Source organism: Eutrigla gurnardus (assembly GCF_963514095.1).
Source record: "Eutrigla gurnardus genome assembly, chromosome: 11".
Lineage (NCBI taxonomy): Eukaryota > Metazoa > Chordata > Actinopteri > Perciformes > Triglidae > Eutrigla > Eutrigla gurnardus.
The window spans coordinates 10690760-10711955 of NC_139925.1; the positions used below are offsets into that span (position 1 = coordinate 10690760).

Consider the following 21196-nt stretch of genomic DNA (forward strand, 5'->3'; position numbering starts at 1 on the left):
ATTCATCTGGTTTGAGACAGTGTGAGGAGTGTGAGGGTTCAAGTACTTATGTATGCCGGTATGTTTTCACAAAGTAGGACGCATACCTCTTCATTCACTCTTTTTTTGGGACCCCAAATGCAGCTGAGGCAGATGGGAATGTCGTTAGTGCTGCAGGTGTTTGGTCATAAATCCAAATTGAGCATGGTGACATTTTGACCTGGTGGTGGAAAGTCAGAACAAGGCAATCCATCCCAATAGTTGGCAGGATATTTCACTCAAAACCAGGGTGGCGCTATAGAAAAACACAGACCACTAAAGTCAGTAATATTCAACCTGTGGGGACCATGAACGCCTGAACAATGTGTTGTTTGTTGTATAAGAATGGTGAGATATTTCACTGGATTAGTGAAACATTTTAAAATTAATATGAAAAAAATAGTTTGAGTATTACAAAAGTCATGAGAATCTAGCCCCTTGGGACCAGGAATATCTGCAGAGCTGCTGGCTCACCTTAAAACGCTCTATTCTAACTTAGTAAGTAAAAGTAAGATAGCTTGTGGGTTCATTCAAAACACTGATCCAAACCTCAGCAGCTCAACTCATAGTTTATTTATTTAACTTGTAGCTCTGGTTACACAGAAAAAACCCTAAACAATCCATATTACAGTAGATACAGAGCTGAAGGAGTTCTCGTCTCAGTCAGTACAAATCTCCAGGTGGCTCATCAGTTCTCTGTAGTGACTGGCTGGATACTGGGCGCTGCAGCTGGGACACTCCAGGAAGCTTTCATTCAGCAAGCCGCTGGGAGGGGAGCATGTAGGGCTTCTATCTCTGGAGCGTGGGGGGGCCGCCTCACACCAGGCGTGATGCTGCTGGTCCCTCTAATAGAAAGAGAGTCATGGATCAGTGGTGACATATAAGTAGTTCTGTTGACCAACCACACTTAAAGCTGTACTAATCAATGCTTTATGGATCAAACTACTATGCATTATAGCCAAAGAAGTAATTCACAATGAAAAATGATCACTCAACCCTCTTCTCTGAGCTCTACGGAGCCGTTTAGCGCAACTCACTCTATTTAGGTTGTTACACTGACCCCCCAAATATCAATCAATGCAGCTTTGAGGTTCATCACTGATGAAGTTGGGCTAAACTAATGCCAACCTTTGACTGTTTTTTCACATGGTCTTTAGGTTTTTGCAGCGTCTTCAGAATTTTGACCATTTGCTTCTTTAAATACACACAATTCTGCTTCTCATCCTCCAGGTCTTGTGAAGATATCTTGATCTAAAATTTAAACAGTTTGCATTACAATGTTGTACGGCTGTGGGAATAATATGTATTCAAATAGAAGTAGTATATCCTTTGCTTGTGTGGCGACAGGAAGTTTCCCTTTATGCCCATTTTTGTGGATGAGTGAGTCAATGAGCCTCCTCAAAGTGTAATAAATGTGTCATTACTAAGGATTTATTCAATTAAAAGAACCAAAATTGACATGACTGATAATACCTGTCGCTCCAGGTCTGCAATCTGTTCCTGGTCTGCAAGGTGACGATTTAACGACTTCTGAAAGAGAGTCGACTGAGAAGATATTTTTTTTGTTGGTTTTCTTGCCTCGTATGATGAAGGTGAGTTTTTAGTTTTTCTTACTGTACAGTCAATGAAGGTGTACCTGCAGCTCAAAGTTCGCCGACCTGCGCTTCTCCTCATCCAGTCTGCACTGGAGGTTTTCGGTCTCGGCACTCAGCCACTGTTCTTCGTCCTCAGAGCGATGATGATCCCCCGGTGCATTCCTTCCGCACCCACTGTCACTCTGCAGCTGCTGCTGCAGCTCTTCCACCTCCCTCTCCTTTTCTGTGCAGCTACACACCAAGCGGTCTAACATGTAGCTGACTACCAACCTCAAGCAGCACCATATTCTTTCTTTTTTTAGCGGCAGACATACCAGTTTTGGGTCATCATGAGGTCGTCGTGGGTCACGTTGAGCTTCTCCCTGAGCGCCTCCAGCTCGTCTTTGGCTTTCTGTAAGAGTCGCTCATAGTGCTCCTGCATCTGGCTTATTTTCTCCCTCTCTGCATTGAGAGACACAGATGCTGCAAACAAAATGTCACAAAAGAGAAGAAAATTACACAAACGCACAATTGAAGATTCAAGTCAGATACAGCCTTACACATGCACCATGTAGTAATAAAAAAACAAGATTTTGCCGACGCATTGCGAGCCCCAGATTCTGTAATGGCGGGCTACTCGAGGACAATCTTGATATCTTAAGAACCTTGTTGTGACAGTCTCTTGCCCCTTGTTGTTGTGAGTGCCCACTGCCCACTGTCCCTCTGGCTCACCAACTGAATGGTCCTCATTGTGCTGCTGTGAGCGCGCCTGGTTGGCCTCGTTCAGCAGCTTCTCCAGCCATAACATCCTGGCCAGAGTTGCCTTCACATAGGCCTCTCTCTGCTGGTCATATTCCAGCCACTGCTTGTTCTTCTTCAAGGCCTGGGGGGGGGGGAGATTGAATACAAGAATGAGAAGCACATAAGGGAGAAAGACGGACAGGGAGTTGTGCCAGGGAGATGTCGCAGAAGCGAAAACACTCCGCGAGACTGGACACTGTCGACAGACACACATCCTCACTTAGAAACCAATCGACAGAGTGGAGAGAGTACAAAGTAACCACAGAGACAGAAACATAAGAGACCGTTTCCAGATGTGTGGCCACCACACAGCACTTACATCACTGAGTTGATTTTGAAGCTCTCTTGAGGTGTTGGTTGAGACCCATTCATCTGAGGCAGAGTCCTATTTCACAACAGGAAAACACACTACAGGATTACATGTGTAGATGAAGAACCGACTTTTGCCCTCTCCCCCACTGTTTTAATAAGAAACAAGTCAAAACAAGGCCCAAAACAAGGCAGAGTGGGATTCAGAGCCAACATTCTCAAGTGTTATGACCAACACATCTACAAAGTCACTGTGATGGTATGCTCTGCAAGAGGAAGCGTGGTTATTTTTATTTTTTATGGAGAACAGTACTCCTCCTCTTAATAGGAGACTTAAAAACAACTGCTGCCATCTAGTGGTGTAAACCTGGTAAGAGGGCTTGGGAAACTCACTTTGCAGCAACACAATCGTAGTTATGAATTATGAATTGAGTTGGTTTCAGTGTTGTTCATGCTGGATAACTGTCACATTGCCATGACCATAGTGTGTTATATATCAGTACCAAAAGGAAGGTCGCCTGTTTGCATTTATATTCAAATCCAGCTGTGCAGTACCTTCTTCCGTGCACCTTTGTTCTCGAGACCCTGACACCTAGTTGAGACGCTCACGAGCTCGTTCTTGATTTCTTCGATCTCTCTCGAGTAACTGGACAGGCTTCTCTTTCTCCTCATACTCACTACATCCGTCATCTTCCCTTCTTTCTTTGTCCGCTCCGTCCCATCTTTGGCTGTGAGCTGCTGACAACTCTCCAGCCTAGCACTTTCAAGTGAGAGGAATTGCTGGAAAAGACAAGGAGGTTAATTATACACTGCATTTACAACAAAACCCAGCTCCCACTGCAGATTATTATTATAATATGGCTGAGTGTACCTCTACTAGCTTGTTGTGCTCTGAATGCTGACGAGACAAGTCGACCAGGGTTTTCTTCAGATAGGCATTCTCCTTCCTCAGACTGCTGACCACCACATCAAGCTTGGAGTTGGGCCTTTTCCCGATGAATCCCTTATATTTGGTGGACGCCATCTCGATCACCAGTTTTCAGGAGACTAACAGAAAAATAACGCATTTTTGTAGGAATAAACAATTTCAAAGATAAACAATCTGAAGGGTTCTAATTTGATTTCTGAAACTGAACATTATGAATAAAATATGTTCACTATATTAACAATATAATGAATTCCAAATCCGTAAATAATGTTATAATAAATTTAACTCAAATACAACGTCAACTGGTCTCTGATCTACACTCAACGCGGACAGGACTGGCGATTCATGTGGAATTGGGATGCTGGACTTAGTAAACTAACGTTAAGTAGCTAGCTAGGTTAGCTTACGTCCAGCTAAGCTAAGCTAGGTTAGCTTTTTAACATTTGGAAGCTGGTTTTGTTCGACAGTAACATCTAGATACAGAATATAACACAATAAGTCAGCTATCTACTTGACTAACCTGATTTTTCCCGAGACCACCGTAGTAACCCGTTGGTAACGTTGAATCTACTTAAAAAGAAGCCATTAGCCTGTCATAACGGTGCTGCTTTCAATGTCGGCGCCAAAATGTGGGAATAACAATAATGTTACTTCTGGAGCTCGGCTGTATTCACATCTCATCAAAGTATGAAGTGGATGTAAACAATTAATGCAAGCTAACATGTTTTACAGCTAGCAATGGTAGTTTTCGACATGGGAAGGATGCATCACTCACATCGCCACTGGGGGGCGCTGCGGTACAAGAGAAGAGTGGACCGACTGCTTGGACGGTGCGCGAATTAACCTTCAGTTCTCTGGCAAGTGATGGCAAGCAGTGTTTAGATTGTAAATGTGAAGCCTTTAGAGAAGCTGTGGAGCAAACTCGACTGTCCTTTTTTTTATTATTTTAGGCCACCGTGTCGTCTCTCCTCACCAGGCTGGCTGGTGTATTTCATGACTCATAACTGAGGCTGCCCTCCCCCGGGATACTCCTCTCCCTCTGCACATCTGTGCCTTTCAGTTCCTCCTGCGAGGGCTCCCCTTCTCTCTTTACCTCCCTCTCTCTCTCAACGGAATATGATTCGTTTCTCTGAATAAATTTGGACAAAATGCTGCGGGTCATTGTTGAGTCCGCGAGTGGCATCCCAAAAAAGAAAATTGGAAACCCAGATCCAATAGCTGCGGTTGTCTTCAGAGGTGAGTCTGTTGCTTTTGATGCTGTAAAAACTGCTGTATGCTCTGTTGACTCCTTTCTCATGCACACCCTGTTTCACTTCCTATCCAGCTTTCATCTTTTCTGTCACCCTTTTGGACAATTTTGCTACAACATGTAACTTTTGCAGTTAAATGAACTTTACAGTCTATGCAGCTATTCTTGGAGCATAATTGGAATATTTGGCAGTGATTCATTATCAAAACGAAGAGCACATCCTTATAAGGTCAGAATAGTCTGCTCAGAAGACAGCAACTTTATTTGCCCACAAGACTTTTACAATATTTACACATCCCACAGTGCATTTAGTATTCCTCTTTTTCCAGCACATTGTCGAATGTAAAAGTCCATTCAAACATTTCTTCTTCTTTTTTTGAGGAAGTTTTGCATCAGCTGGTCTCTTTTACATCATATTTTTATGCCAGATTATGAGTTTTTCCACATAATTATGGTACTCTTCATTGTGTTTCCAGGTGAAAAGAAAAAAACCAAAGCAATTGACAATGAGTTGAATCCTGTGTGGAATGAAGTAAGTGCAGAAAGAGAGTTGTGTTGAGAGCTGCCTCAGTTAAAAACACTGAGTAATAGTTGATTGTCAACGTCTCTTCTCTGTGATCACAGGTGCTTGAATTTGACCTTAAAGGCTCTAGCTTGGACGCGTCTTCGCTCATCAGCGTGGTCGTCAAAGACTACGAAACAATCGGCAAAGACAAGTACGTGTATGACGAGCATCAGACATTGACATTGTGTATTTCATATTAAGCGAATGTGAACCCCAGCCTACTTAGATGACTAAATACTGACCCTGTGAGTGTTAACAACTTCCCCATGAATGAGTGTAGGCAGGCTTTACATCCCCCCCACCTCGGCAGGTAGACGTGCGATTACAATGTGTGAACGTGGTTGTTTCTCAGCATGTTGTACCACAGCTACCTGTTCATTCTAACCGTGTGGGTGAGACCTTTCTCTAAAAAGCAGAGCAGCGTGTTTTAACTGAACCACAGGACTCACGCCACCTTGTTTAGACTTGCAGCAGTGTTGGTAAAAGAAGTTGTTTTGTCTACCTCACAATCGTGCTCTAGCTCTTAGGAGGAATGTTGTCTTTTTTTCTTTTACTTTCAGTTAGACCCAGATTTCCATATATGACTTTGCATCATTTTCTATTGTTCATATATCATGCATTTTGTAATTGTGAGTCTGACTCTTTTTATCTTTCTGCAATGCAGGCAAGAAGGTGGACCAAGTAATAACATTCCCACTGAGTCACTCTAGCGACGGATTGTTTATAAGCTAAATGATTCTGTGGCAGACACAAGAGCTGGGGGAGGGTGGAGGGTGGGGGGTGACTGCTATACAGCCACGCACGCACTGGATATTTTTCCATGATCACTGCCTGCAACGCACGAGGGCGGTGAATAAGAGAGCTTGCGCTGGCTTGTCATTGGCACCGCCGTGATGACTGGTTGTAGAAAGAACTTTAGAGAGAGAGAGTCGAGCTGAGTCTGGAGAGAATTATGTTTGATTGAACATGCAGGTGACACTTTGTGACTCTAGAATCTAAGGAATAAGACGTTTCAGAGCCTAACAGGGGCATCTGATCACAGGCACTACTAAGATTAGGCATTTTACAGACAGCTCAGTTTGTTATGCAAATATTCTTATCTCTTTCATTCAAGACTCAGACAGTAAATCACGGCAGATTTCCTCTCTGTTTTATCCACAGATGACCCTGATTTAAAAGGACAAACCACATTTTTTAAAGCTCTATTTAAGGATAAATAATGGCCCAACTGAACATAATAATGAATATGGTTTTGCCTTACCGTGTTGCTTACTTAAGGTTGCCTTTTCACTTGCCTCCTTAGCTCGATTTGTCCACACTTAAACTGGGAACAGTAGACCCAGTGCATGCCTGTGGCAGATGTTAATTGTTTCCATCTTTCTTCTTTTTCATGATCTTGCCTGTATAACCAGCTGCTTCTTGTCACACAGTACTTGTTCTCCTGGGAGATGCTACTGCTGCTCCCGAATGGCTCTTTTGTCAAAAGAGAAGACCGGCAAAGTTTATATTTGTCATGTTGTTTGGATTGGGATTTGATTTTTTAGGAGATACCCAATGTGTTGCAATCCACTGTGATGAATAATCGCTGTTGCTGCTTAGTTTCTATGAATTAGGGAAGTAGAAACCGCTAACTATCCAGAGCAACGAGCAATTACACTCAACAAAGTGCCCTTTTCCCTCATGTGGTCATTGCGTATGTTTGTCACATTGTGGAACCAAAGCTTTCCTCCTATTGTTTCTCTTAGTTATCCCGCTGTCGTTTCAAACAAAGATATATTGCTTCCCTCCGGCTGCAATGGTTTACTCGCTGCTACGTGTATGGTTGTCTGACATAAGAAGAAATGCATGTAATTGTTTTCTAGGCTGATTGGCTCTGCAAAAATCAGTCTGAGAGACTTGGCCAGTGGTCATGTGAAGTCCCTCCCCTCCAAGAATGTGCCGCTGATCAATGAGAAGCAACAGGCTACCGGGGTGAATACATTAAGCACTTGCATGTCATGACACTTTTTGTAATTTTATTATCTGGTATCTGTATAAATGTGCAGGACGTAGTTGAATTTGCTGAATCTTAAATGTATATTTGGTGTTAGAGATATACAATGTTAATGATAATAGAAAAAACACATTTACTGTTTGCAGGCAACCATTAATTTGCTGATTGGGTATGAGCCACCGGCCAACACAAATCCAAATGGGCAACCTGATGGAGACGCATCTCACGTGGATGCTGGTGAGTAGACTGTGAAGGAAATGAAAGGAGATGATGTCTGGATTCTGTTTTGTTCTCTCCCAAAATAATAAAACATCACACTCCTCTACAATAATTCACATGTTATTAGTCTGTCGTGTTGTTATGAGGTTAACAGATACATCACACTCAGGGTTTATTTTATTTTCAATAAAAGTTTGCTTTTGGAATATTGATTTGGAGAATGTGATTAATGTTGTATTGTTTTTCTCCACAGGAGACAGTGATGAGGGTGATGAGGGGGAGGCGGACGTGGAGGGGGGAAGCCCAGGAGCTCCCGCTTCACCGAACCAGCCTGGGAAACCTGGTCACAAGCTGGTCCGTCTCAGCCGTAAGAGGCAGAGAGCCTTGGCCAACAAGCCTCAGGACTTCCAGGTATTGTGCAAGTTTTGATGACTCCTGTTCCTGGATAAAAATAACAAATGCCAGTTTGGGGGTGGACTTCTTTTCATTAATCATGTGAATGACGGCAGTGCAAATAAACACTGAAGCAGTGATGGTGACCTTTAACATCCTCATTTTATAGGATTGCAAATCTTCATTTGATTCTGCATCATTCTGGAACATATTTAAGTTCCTTTTTCAAAAATAACCCAGATACATTGTGTCACTGTTGCGATGTTCAGATTCGTATTCGGGTGATCGAAGGCCGACAGCTGCCTGGCAACAACATCAAGCCGGTGGTTAAGGTGACTGTATGCGGACACACCCACAGGACCAGAATCAGAAGAGGAAATAATCCGTACTTCGACGAGGTAAAGAGTCCACAACAAACATCCTTTAGATCTTCATTAGTGATCGCTTACTTTTGCCTATTATCTTGCTTGTCTACATCATCTTCTCTTTTCTCTTTGCCACTTAATCTCCACCAGCTTTAATAACCCTCTGTGGTATTTCTCTCTGCGTCGGCAGCAGCGATATGACAGTGGACCTTAAAGGCCGTCGTGTCTTCAGCTTATTTAACTCCTCTCATGTGCATTTCTACCTTTGTCTCACTTTGTGCCAAAGCATAAGCATCTCCGCTTAATGAAACTGTAAGTCCTACCGTGTTTGTCACAATCACTGATTACGTACAAGTGAGAAGATAAATAATCATTCATTTATGAACTTGTTTCTGTCCCTCAGATGTTTTTCTACAACGTTAACATGCTCCCCTCAGAACTGTTTGACGAGAACATTAGTATTCGGGTGCGTAGATAACAACTCCTTTTAATGAAATTCTCTTTTGCAAAAATAATGAAATTACTTGGTTTTAAAAATCAGAGAATTCTTGCATCTGCCGAAGCTCTAAAACGGTGTTTTCCTTGGCAGGTTTATGACTCCTTCTCCCTCAGATCTGACAGCCTGATGGGGGAGTTCAAGGTCATTATCTCTGCTTTATTTATTTCACCATTTTTTGTTTGAAGCAGAATTGTGTCTTTTATCACCAGCAGGATTTCTAATTTGATTTAAGCTTCTTTTTTTTCTTCTCGCTTACTCAGCTGGATGTTGGCTACATCTACGATGAATCAGGTCAGTATTTCCATGTAAAATGCATTCTTTGTGAGAAGATACATTATACTGGTGTTTGAACGTGTTGAATATTGTACTAGGTCACGCCATAATGAGGAAATGGCTCCTCCTGAGTGATCCTGATGACTCTAGTTCGGGGGCCAGAGGTTACCTGAAAGTCAGCATCATCGTTGTGGGAACTGGAGATGATCCACCGGTGCGTTGTACCTCCTTTCTCACCAATCATCACGTTCTCTCTACTAGACACCGAGTAGATCTGTGTGACCACGAGGAGTTCTCCTCTCCTCTTGTCTCCTCAGTCTGAGCGGAGAGAGATAAACGAGGAGCAGGACGACATCGAAAGCAATCTCTTGTTGCCAGCTGGTGTCACAATGCGACGGGCCACACTCAGCCTCAAAGTCTACCGCGCTGAGGATATTCCTCAGAGTAAGTGACACACAAACCCCTGCAACCATAGTAGAGAATGCAATCAAATCCTGTTGAAAAACTTTACTCAACTCTACTTTACATTGCAGTGGATGACGCCTTTATTCAGACGGTAAAGCAGGTCTTTGGTGGGGATGGAGACAAGAAAAACTTGGTGGATCCATATGTGGAATTTAGCTTCGCTGGCAAGAAGGTATTTCATGTTTCACTCAAAAGAGAACACATTTTTCTTTTAATAATTAATTTACAGGCAATGGCATTTTCTTTGTTTCTAGCTGTGCACCAAAATCATTGAGAAAAATGCGAATCCAGAGTGGAATCAACTCATCAATCTCCAAGTCAAAGTAAGAAAGACGCATTTTAATCTCCACAAATCTCCACGACAGCTTAACCTTCAACACATGCGTCTGTCTGCCTTTTGTAGTTCCCGTCCATGTGCGAGTGCATAAAGCTGACTCTGTATGACTGGTAAGAGCAAAAAGCCATCCATGCACAGCCGCACCAGTGAGATTAATATCACGACCAATATCTGACGTTCCAGTTTACTCTCGGCAGGGATCGTATGACCAAGGATGATTCCGTAGGAACGGCGTTCTTAAATCTGAGCAAAATGTCTTCCTCTGGCATTGAAGGTAATTATGTTTATATACATGCCTATACAATTATGTATATATTAAAACATGGTTTTGATATTGCAATATGACATTTACTGAAAATATCTTTTTCCCCCTCTGGAAACAGATGCACCGGCTGATTGCAAAGCAGTGTCTGACTGTATGTACTGTTCTAACATGTTGCTTTAACCCTCTGCTTCAGTTTTGTTTCTGTTCACATTGTTGCTTCATGAGCCTTGAAACTGTCCAGGTTGTTGTTGTTTTTTTTTAACATAGTATCTGTATGTCACAGTGAGCACGGCAGCGTCAGAGGTTGGCTTTCTTCCAGCGTTCGGGCCTTGCTATGTCAACCTGTACGGCAGCCCAAGAGAATTTACTGGCCTGCCAGACCCCTACGACGAACTCAACTTTGGGAAGGTGAGCTCATGGGTTCAGTACTGTAGGTATAGAGATACATGACATATTTCACCTCCATGACAATGTGGACATGGCCTTTTGATGTGTTGCAGGGTGAAGGGGTCGCCTACAGGGGGAGGGTCCTTGTTGAGCTGTCCACTCAGCTGGATGGAAAGGTTGATAGGCATGTGGATGATATCTCCAGTGATGACATCCTGGTGGCACAGGTATGTACTGCTACTACTGCTGTCTCCATGTTTGTTTAATTTATATGATAAGTAGGTTTCTAGTCCTGAGCTGAAACGATAATAATCCTGACCTCTGACCTCTGACACCGCCACATTTAATTGAGTGCAGAAATACCAGCGGAAGAGAAAGTTCTCTCTGTGCGCCGTGTTCCACAGTGCGTGCATGCTCCAGGAGCCAGGCGAGCCAATCCAGTTCGAGGTCAGCATTGGTAACTATGGTAACAAGCTGGACTCCACCTGCAAGCCCTTATCGTCAACCACCCAGTACAGCTACGCTGTGTTTGACGGTATGAAAAGAAGACGGCAAGAATTAAAAAAAAAAAAAAGATTTCTTCCATTTTTCTTATTGAAACATGTAAAATAATCATATATACTGTATGGCCACTGGACGTTGTGCTCCTCTCCACAACTTGTGGTTAAAATGACTGGGTATATTTGTTTTGCATCCAGGTAATCACTACTATTACCTGCCCTGGGCTGACACAAAGCCCGTAGTGATCCTCACGTCATTCTGGGAAGACATCAGCCACCGTCTGCACTCTGCAAACATCCTCCTCTTCATCGCTGAGCGGCTGGTGAGAATGAAGTCACAGCGGCACGTATAGCACATGTCTACGCAGAGAGGACCGCTCAGTAATCTCCTGTTTTGAATGTTTTATGTGATGTATTTTCAGGAGTCCCACCTCACCTCTTTAAAAACAGCCATGTTAGCCAAGTTGCCTGAGACGCGTCTGGCAGAGATTTGGCTCAAACTCATTGACCACATGATTGAGGACCTGAACAGGTGGGGCACGACCAGATAGATCCCACACTGTGTCATATGAAGTCATGCCGTAATGCAACATATCATTAGGGAAAACTGTATTGTGGTTATTATTAAGTCAAATGCATTTGCAGCTTGTTGTCACGATTGAGTTATGTTATTGTTTTATCTTGTGTCGTTCCCCTCCAACGTTTGGACAGTTTCCAGCTCCCGGTGCTGGAGGGCCAGCCCAACGTCACTGCACTGGATCTGCAACTGAAAAAACTACGCGACGCTGCTGTCGATGGCATCAAAAACATGGCCACTCGCATGAGAGAGGAGGCCACGGATGTCAGGGCTACTGTTGGTGACATTGAGGACTGGTTGGACAGAATCAAGCAGCTGGCAGAGGAGGTCGGGACGAGCGAAAACAAATCTAATGTCCTGTAGCTCAGATCAATGAAACCTTGTTATATAACTGCAATGTTGTGTGTCTCCATCAGCCTCAGAACAGCATGCCAGATGTGATCATCTGGATGTTAAGAGGAGAGAAGCGGGTGGCTTATGCCCGGGTCCCAGCCAATCAGATCCTCTTCTCCAACTTTACTGAACAGGCAGTTGGCAAACACTGTGGACGGACCCAGACCATATTTATGCAGGTGCAGAAATATGGTCTGCACCTGCTAACAGCAGGAACACATGCATCTGTTTATAATGATAATGAAATGTTAGAAAGAGTCCCCACTCACACTTTTTATGTGTTCAGTACCCCATGGACAAAAACAAAGGTGTGAAGGTCCCTGTTGAGCTGCGGGTCAACATGTGGCTCGGCCTCTCGATCCACGAGAAGAAGTTCAACAGCTTCTCCGAGGGAAACTTCAGCGTGTATGCTGAGATGGTACAGTAGCGGAGCTTTATAGTATTTAAAGTATATACAATCTGATTTCAGTTATTTTATCTCTGACTTTCTTTCCGCAGTATGAGAACCAGGCCCACGTTTTAGGGAAGTGGGGAACTACCGGTCTGGTTGGACGTCATAAATTCTCAGATGTGACCGGAAAGGTGAAACTCAAACGGGAACGCTTTCTGCCCCCACGTGGGTGGGACTGGGACGAAGACTGGTTTGTAGACCCCGAGCGATGGTAAGTTCAAGAAACTCTTTATATCACATACAAGTGCACGCACACACACACACACACACACACACACATGGTCCTTCTCAATCCGTGGCTCGTACAGTCTCAAGTACAAACATCCTGTTATCATAGTGCAGTCGAAGTCGCTCTAGAGCCATGCTCATATATCATCTCCATCCTCCAATATTTGGCAGCAAAACTTCAACCAGCGCTTCTACCATCATGAACACAATCACAGGAAACGAAAAGGAATTTCGGCATTAGCGAGGACTTTGATTTACGGATCAGATCAAGGATCATGAAAACAAGTTCAGTCCTTCTTCCTGAGCTGGACCACTTAGTTTATCATGGTTGTACATAGCTGCCGTCTGAGTCACAAAGCTTCTAATCATCTTTTTTTCTCTACAGCCTGTTGACAGAAGCAGACGCCGGCCACACGGAGTTCACAGACGAAGTGTTTCAGAATGAAACACGTTTCCCGGGTGGAGAGTGGAAGCCCGCCGCAGAACCGTACACAGACGTGGTACGATCTGCTGCTCTCACACACATAAACACACATCACACGTCATATATATACACATTACACAGTATATATACACATTACACAGCGACCAGCATTATCTTAAACATGTCCCTTTTAGAATAGCCCAGAAGCTTTTGTGGCATCATACCCAAGTACAAGAAAAAAACAGTTACTACAGATTTAAGGATTATAAGTATTTAAAGTAATGTCAGAAATAAAACTCTTTCCATTTGTGAAGCTGTAATCAGCTAATATTTGTATGTATATATGAGTTAATTTGCTTAAATTACTTGAAACTGGTCTGTGTTGTCTAGAACGGAGAAAAGGTTCAAAGCCCAGGAGAGTTTGAGTGTCCACTCGGATGGAGCTGGGAGGATGAGTGGAGCTTTGACAGCAACAAGGCTGTAGATGAGAGAGGTAACATCAACACTTCTAACTGAAATATGTGAGTTTTTTTAGAACTTGGTGTATGTGTAAGTCTGTATGTGACTTTTGACACTAGGTTGGGAGTACGGAATTACCATTCCTCCTGATGATAAGCCCAAATCCTGGGTTGCGGCAGAGAAAATGTATCACGTCCAGCGCAGGAAGAGACTCATCAGACCCCGGAGGAAGATATCTGATAAAATGGCTGTTACTGAGGTGAGGGAGAGGTAGATGAGACAGATTTGAGAGATGTTAGGAGTGCAGTTTCTCATTCTTTGCGGTCCCACAGAGGCGAGAACCAGGGGAAGGCTGGGAATACTCTTCCCTGATTGGCTGGAAATTCCACAGGAAAGAGCGCTCCTCCGACACGTTCCGCCGCCGCCGCTGGAGGAGAAAGATGGTCCCAGCTGACGTGCATGGGTCCTCCGCCATCTTCAGGCTGGAAGGGGCATTAGTGAGTCTTACTTAAGTCCCCTGAGAAACGTCTAACTCAATGTGTGTTCTTTCATTTCCCCAGACGAGGTAGTTGTCATGGCAACGGCCGTTTTTTCATGCAATCTGAGTCACATCCTCTCATTATTCTCCTGCATGTGCCCGTTTCTGTCACATGTTGGCAAACCACTCAGGAAGTATTTGAGTTCTGCATTCTTTTCTTAAAATGTTCTTATAAGCACCTCACCCTGCGTTTCGTTGACAGGGAGTTGATGTCGATGAGAGGGCCAGTAAAACGGATGCAGCCAAATTATTTGGTGCCAACACACCCACCGTTTCCTGCCACTTTGGCCGTAAGTAGTTCCCGGTCACTCATGCTGATTGTTCCTTCGAAGTTCCTGATAACATCATAAATCAAAAAGTCAGCAAACGCAGGTCACAGCTGACCACCATCTCTCCCCAGAGTCTTACCGTTACCATCTGAGAGTGTACGTGTATCAGGCGAAGAACCTCTGTGCCATGGACAAAGACAGCTTCTCAGGTAAACATAAAGCAAAGTACTATCCAGATGAAGAAATACAATTCACTCAGGATGTAAAATTAAACATCACAGGTTCACACGTTCTGGCTCACATCAAAATAACACTCCCGGTCCTTCTCAGATCCCTACGTCCACGTGTCATTCCTACATGTGAGCAAGACCACAGAGGTCATAAAGCACACCCTGAACCCCACCTGGGATCAGACGCTCATCTTTGAGGACATCGAAATCTACGGAGACCCACAAACAATCGCCCGCAACCCTCCTGATGTGGTGTTGGAGCTGTGCGACAGTGACCAAGTAGTACGTTGTATATTTAATCTGCCGAATCAAGCCGGAGATGCATACAGGCCGTTATCCTATATAAATGTGACTGGGGGAGTGGTGGATGTGATCAGGGTTTGCTAAGTCTGTGTTTTTATTTAAAAGGGTAAAGATGAACCCCTGGGTCGCTGTACATGCCCTCCAGTGGTGAAACTGAACCCCAGCGTGGCTGTCAGCCCTAAGCTGCTGTGGTTCCCGGTCACCAAAAAAGGTTGCCGTGCCGGGGAGATACTGCTGGCTGCGGAGCTCCTACTGAAGAACAAGGTAAAGAAAACACTCCTGAAAGTAGATATACTGTCTCTTTAACTATGAAAGTATATTTAGTAGGTGATCCTTTGCAGGTGAATGAAGGAGATCTGCCCCTGGTGCCTCCTCGCCGGGGGGAGAAGCTCTACATGGTTCCCCAGGGAATCAGGCCTGTAGTGCAGCTCACTGCAATTGAGGTACGCTGTCACACCACCCCTGCTCCGTTGCCAACACTTTTTAAATTCCCTTCACACACATTACATGATCAGACTAGATCAGCCCAACCCTTAAGATTTCGGTTATGGTTGCATTTTCTCATCGGAAATGCATTTAGTCACTTTGAACCTTCTGCCGCCGTGCTCGTCCCTTAATCTGCCCATACCTGTTTTTCTAACAGTCTGTTTAATCCCAGGTCTTGACTTGGGGCTTGAGGAATATGAAGACCTACCAGTTGGCCCCAGTTTCATCCCCCAGTTTGGTGGTGGAGTGTGGCGGTGAGATTGTTCAAACTGCCGTGGTCAAGAACTTCAAAAAGAATCCCAATTTCCCTGGATCTGTGCTGCTGCTCCTTAAAGTGGTACAAACGTTTTAGAATGCATATTCAGACACCTTTTACGTGTTTAAAGTCTAGACTCTTACATGACCTGTTCTGTTGTTTACTTAGCTTCTTCCCAAAGAGGAGATGTACACGCCTCCCATCGTGCTGAAGGTAATCGACCACCGGCCATTCGGTAGGAAACCGGTCGTGGGTCAGTGCACCATCGACTGCCTGGAGGCGTTCCGCTGTGATCCGTATCGCATCAACAGTGATGTTTGCATGTCTGCTAGAGGTAAATACACATGCATGGATACAGGCGCTCTCAGCTGCATACAGTAGAGGCTTATTGTACCCTGTTTCCATTGACGTTGCAGTGGCAATGATAGCTGCTACCCAGGGAGATATTGTCATAGACATTGAGGAGAGACCCATCGTGAAAGCTGAGGTAAATAATAATAACGTGCAGAAGGTGGGAGACAATATTTTCATATCTTCTCCCTCTTATTGATAACAATTATTTTTGTCTCATTTTGCAGCTTCACGCTGAAACGGTGAGATTTGCTTTTTGCACAGATAATCTACTGATAGACAGCATCTCTAAGAATACTAAGCCCGTCATTGTTTTCCATCTTGTAGGAGAAGGAGGCGATAGACTGGTGGAGTAAGTTCTTTGCCTCTGTCGGAGAGCAGGCAAAGTGTGGGCCTTACCTGAAAAAGGGATACGACACTTTGCAGGTAAGGACATGTCGAGAACGCAATAACTGATTTAATCGTTCCTTGATTCCCTGGTTGTGTGTGATTTACAAGCTGCAGCAAGCTGGTGACAGTGTTGTGACCAGAGTCCTTGTTCTCATTCGGTTTTGATTAAAGAGTTTAAAGAAGTGTATATATATCCAAAAGAGAAAGATGCTAAGAAAAGCAGTCAAACATTCAGCAGTTAGTTATCGAAATGAAAAACAATGTGGGAGTTCTGTGAAAACATGCAACTAAGGTGTGAAGTAAAGTGAAGTTAAAAGCTCACAATAATGAGAGTTTGACTTGTATTTTGTTACACTGTGTGTGATGTGCTTGTGTTTGGTGGTTTTCAGGTATTTAACAGTGAACTGGAGGAGGTCGAACAGTTCCAGGGACTCACCGATTTCTGCAGCACTTTCAAACTTCAGCGAGGAAAGACTGAAGATGAGGAGGATGACCCCTCTGTGGTGGGAGAGTTCAAGGTAAAGAAGGAAACATCCCTCATTCAGGATCCTGTGATATCTGAACGACTGTTAACATGAGTCACTGCCACTTTTCCTAGCCTTTGTCTGCCCTCTGGTGGTTGTTTTATGAATTTCAGACACAGCCTGCAGATTGGTATGTCTGTAAAGGGGATAGTTTACTTCAGTGTGTTTTTTAAAGTTCAGCTATATCTCCAATTAAACTTTGATTGTATGATCATTATTTTGTATCGTAGCAAGTATATTTAATAATGAAATGTTTAAAAAGAATGACCAAGCTGACTGACCTACATTTGCTAATGAAATAATGTAATCAACTCTTTTATCATAATATTTGGTTTTATGGTTTTAGTAATTACTCATAATATATAACTAAAAGACACTTTCCCACTCTGAGTGGACAATAAACGTGTTTTTAATATGGATTATAGACATCATTAGTAGATTAGGACTGTGGACAGTTTATCCGGGTTTTTTTGAATTTATCATCTGGGATTCTATTGTTGGTAGAAATATAGTCCAGTTTCTGTGTGAATGTTAGTTTGTAGAAGAGATGTTATAAGACTACTGCTGTTGCTATTCAGGGCTCGTTCAAGATTTATCCACTGTCTGATGACCCCGGGGTGCCAGCTCCACCCCGCCAGTTCAGAGAGCTTCCTGAAAGCGGACCTCAGGAGTGCCTGGTCAGGATTTATGTGGTCCGCTGTCTTGACTTGCAGCCCAAGGACACAAATGGCATGGTGGGTATTATAAGAACAACCATCTTGGTATTGTGATAAAGCATTGAATGAAAAGGATGATGAAGATCTAAAACATTTCTTTGCATTCTCATTTCAGTGTGACCCATATATTAAGATTGCACTGGGAAGGAAAACACGGGATGACAGAGATAACTACCTTCCAAACACCCTGAATCCAGAGTTTGGGAGGTGAGACGGCGATGTGTTCAGCTTACTAAACTTTCTGTTCGTTTCTAATTTGTTCAAATGATTACGTGTAGGAACGTAAAGGAGCAGCAAGTACATTAAATGTCCTCCATGTTTGTCCAGGATGTTTGAGATGTCCTGTTTCCTGCCTCAAGACAAGGACCTAAAGATTGCTGTGTATGACTACGACTTACTGAGCAGAGATGAAAAAGTGGGCGAGACGGTCATCGATTTGGAGAACAGACTCCTGTCTCGTTTCAGGCCCTGCTGTGGCCTGCCACAGACTTACTGTGTGTAAGTACAATATCACTACGTCCTTTTAAGTATGGTGACTTCTTCTATGATATGTTGGTCAAACCTACAAAGCTACAATTTCCTTTGCAGCTCAGGGATCAATCAGTGGAGAGACCAGCTGAAGCCTTCTCAGATCCTCCAGAACCTGGCCAGAGTGCGAGGCGTCCCTCCTCCAAGCATCGAGGGAGACGGCACCGCCCTGTCTTTCTCAGGAAAATATTACACCCTGCAAGAGTTTGGTGAGAACCTACTTGAAAGCCCTGTTTTCACATTGTAGTAGAATTATTACTAATTAAATATGCCTTGTAGGATATTTCACAAGTATGTATTAGTATGCTACAGTTGTATTTTGTTCTCATTTTGGCTGCTTGGATATCTCTGATATTAACACGCGTCTTCCACACTTTCATCCTTGGCTTTTGTCATCTGCTGGGCCCTTTGCAGAGAACAACACGGTGGTCCACCCGCACTTGGGCCCAGCCAGAGAGAGGCTGGCCCTGCATGTCCTCAGAAACCAGGGCATGGTCCCAGAGCATGTGGAGACCAGAACCCTCTGCAGCTCCCACCAACCCAACCTGTCTCAGGTTAAAACAGCAGCAGAAGCATTTATTTTTTTTAGGATATTTACACACAGTAGAGATAAAGTATTAGTATAATGCTCTGTAAAATTTAAATTGGTTTTCTGTGTGATAGCTGTGTTTAAAAGAGTCATCATTTCCCACAAATACAGGGAAAAATTCAAATGTGGGTAGACATTTTCCCCAAGAGCCTCGGTTTGCCAGGACCACCATGTGATATCATTCCACGCAAAGCCAAGAAGTAAGAGAGTCTTGACGATTTGTATTATTTCTTTTTAATCATAGTGCATTCAAGGATAAAAGATAACAGTGTATTTAAACCAGGTACGTCTTGCGAGCCATCATTTGGAACACAACCGATGTCATTATGGATGAAACAAGCATCACTGGAGAAAACATGAGTGACATCTATGTTAAAGGGTACATTGCCTGTCCTGTCTCATATCTTAACCCTTTATTTGTGTTTACATGTTTTATTTTTAATGTGCATTTTCTACTCACTGAGCTCATTCACAAACAACTAATGTGAATTCAACATTAACACATTTCCTAGATGGATGCCAGGTATGGAGGACAACAAGCAGAAGACTGATGTCCACTACCGCTCCCTGGATGGTGATGGGAATTTCAACTGGAGGTTTATCTTTGGGTTTGACTACCTGCCTGCAGAACAGTTGTGTGTTGTCTCGAAGAAAGTGAGTGAGATCGTAGAGCAGGAACAAAGCGTAATGTGATTGTTGCTCATAAGTTATAACCATATAATGTTTTTTGTTGTGCTGGTATGATGGCAGGTAATCATCTAAATAACTCGTCTTTTTAATACAGGAACACTTCTGGAATCTGGACAACACTGAATTCAGGATTCCTCCTAAACTGACCATCCAGATTTGGGACAATGACAAATTCTCCTTGGATGACTACTTAGGTGAAACAGCATTGTGATTTAACCCCATTTTATGCCATGACCACACAAAGGGAAGGCTTTTAAAGATTCGTCAGTACTCTAACGCAAGACATTTTTTTATTTTCTATCCATATCTCTGTTACAGGTTCAGTTGAACTGGACCTGCTCAATCTGATCTCCCCTGCTAAGAGCCCAGAAAAGTGCAGCCTGAAGATGTTGCCCGGCATGGCGGGCTCAGTCGCCTCCAAAAAACCACCGCCCAGCTCACTCTTCTCCCAGAAGTCTGTGAGAGGATGGTGGCCATGCGCAATTGAGCAGGATGGGAAACATGTGCTCGGTGTATGTTTATGTCCACAGCACAGTCCTTAAGTTGCTTTTTTTTTTCCATTTTCTTCCTGGATACAGTTTAAGATTGTGTTTCAAAACTTCACAGGGGAAAGTTGAGATGACGCTGGAAATATTGGAGGAGAAGGAGGTGGAAGAAAGACCTTCTGGGAAAGGCAGAGATGAGCCAAACATGAACCCCAAACTGAGCCAACCCAAGTAATAAATCGGAATATTATAAATAATAAATGCATGAAAAATATGATTTTATAGTTCTATGAATTGCTGAACAGGAATTACTTGAATGTTGGTGTTTTTGTTTGTCCAACAGCCGCCCTGACACCTCATTCTTCTGGTTTACAAACCCTTGCAAGACCATGAAGTTCATCGTTTGGCGCAGATTCAAATGGCTCTTCATTTTAGCCATTCTTCTTTTTTTGGTTATCTTGTTCTTCGGGATCCTGTTCTACTCCCTCCCAGTAAGATAACTTAGTGTATCAACTAATTGATTTGATAATCTGCTGTAAATAATTTGTATCCATCTCACATCGTTTGTCCACAATGTTTTGTAAACTGAGTGAATTTTAATTTTATCTCCACAGAACTACATCTCAATGAAGATTGTGAAGCCTTTCTCCTGAGCAGCTTTTCAGAAAAGCTCTCTGCCTTCCTGCTGCAGATTCTACCGTCCATTTCACTGTAAAAGGCCATCAGAAATATGCAATAACTTCCTCTGTTGGTGCCATAGCATAATGATATTCAGCATTCCTCTCTCACATAATCAGACCTGTCTGGTTTTTTGTCTTTTTTGCACACTTAGTATTGCTTAAAAATATATTTCTTGTGTTGCAAATAATCTCTTATGTTCAAATTTATACAAAAATCAAGAATTATATATTTTAATAAACGTTGTTATAAACAAACTGTTTGTTGTATTTTGCACACATTAGAACTCAGTGATGATAACTATCCAGTATTAACATAAGAAAATGAAATGTTATTACCAACACTATGTCTGCAATAAAGAGAAAAACGAAACATTTAAGCAGTTTAAAAAGAAATACACTAAGGTAATCTAAGTATAACAAATAAGGTTTCTATTATTGTGATGGGAATTGTTTAATTTAGTAGTTTATTATAGTATAATTAGTCATTTG

The 21196-nt window shown here is 43.1% G+C and overlaps 2 protein-coding genes across 4 annotated transcripts; one reads left to right on the forward strand and one right to left on the reverse strand.

Moving 5' to 3' along the window:
- Positions 1-588: 588 nt before the first annotated feature.
- On the reverse strand, positions 589-4223 carry LOC311020712 (centrosomal protein of 55 kDa-like). The gene is made up of 10 exons (XM_084020922.1): positions 4151-4223; positions 3574-3749; positions 3258-3482; positions 2713-2778; positions 2325-2475; positions 1928-2075; positions 1655-1844; positions 1492-1563; positions 1147-1269; positions 589-863 (listed from the first exon to the last, which is right to left on the reverse strand). Exons 2-10 carry the CDS (start codon positions 3724-3726, stop codon positions 678-680), a joined length of 1314 nt encoding a protein of 437 aa, XP_083877048.1. The 5' UTR covers positions 3727-3749; positions 4151-4223; the 3' UTR covers positions 589-677.
- Positions 4224-4676: 453 nt separating this feature from the next.
- On the forward strand, positions 4677-20952 carry myofl (myoferlin like). 3 transcript variants are annotated; one of them, XM_084021990.1, is made up of 54 exons: positions 4677-4866; positions 5356-5411; positions 5504-5595; positions 7307-7415; positions 7584-7674; positions 7910-8067; positions 8319-8447; positions 8818-8880; positions 9004-9054; positions 9174-9204; positions 9285-9400; positions 9504-9630; positions 9720-9823; positions 9906-9974; positions 10055-10098; positions 10186-10262; positions 10372-10404; positions 10537-10661; positions 10754-10867; positions 10998-11175; positions 11339-11463; positions 11563-11672; positions 11852-12044; positions 12134-12289; positions 12397-12528; positions 12609-12772; positions 13175-13289; positions 13604-13706; positions 13792-13931; positions 14005-14169; positions 14413-14500; positions 14611-14688; positions 14810-14991; positions 15118-15276; positions 15354-15455; positions 15671-15835; positions 15923-16088; positions 16171-16241; positions 16333-16347; positions 16433-16531; positions 16885-17013; positions 17598-17753; positions 17851-17942; positions 18063-18233; positions 18324-18472; positions 18678-18817; positions 18964-19052; positions 19136-19231; positions 19365-19506; positions 19637-19736; positions 19861-20054; positions 20149-20258; positions 20371-20518; positions 20642-20952. In XM_084021990.1, the coding sequence occupies exons 1-54, from the start codon at positions 4779-4781 to the stop codon at positions 20678-20680; spliced, it is 6138 nt and encodes a 2045-aa protein (XP_083878116.1). In that variant the 5' UTR covers positions 4677-4778; the 3' UTR covers positions 20681-20952. The 3 variants fall into 3 exon arrangements, with proteins under 3 accessions (XP_083878116.1, XP_083878115.1, XP_083878117.1); XM_084021989.1 differs by lacking the exon at positions 16333-16347 and having other exon boundaries at positions 16171-16256; XM_084021991.1 differs by lacking the exons at positions 10372-10404; positions 16333-16347 and having other exon boundaries at positions 16171-16256; positions 20642-20951.
- Positions 20953-21196: the final 244 nt, after the last annotated feature.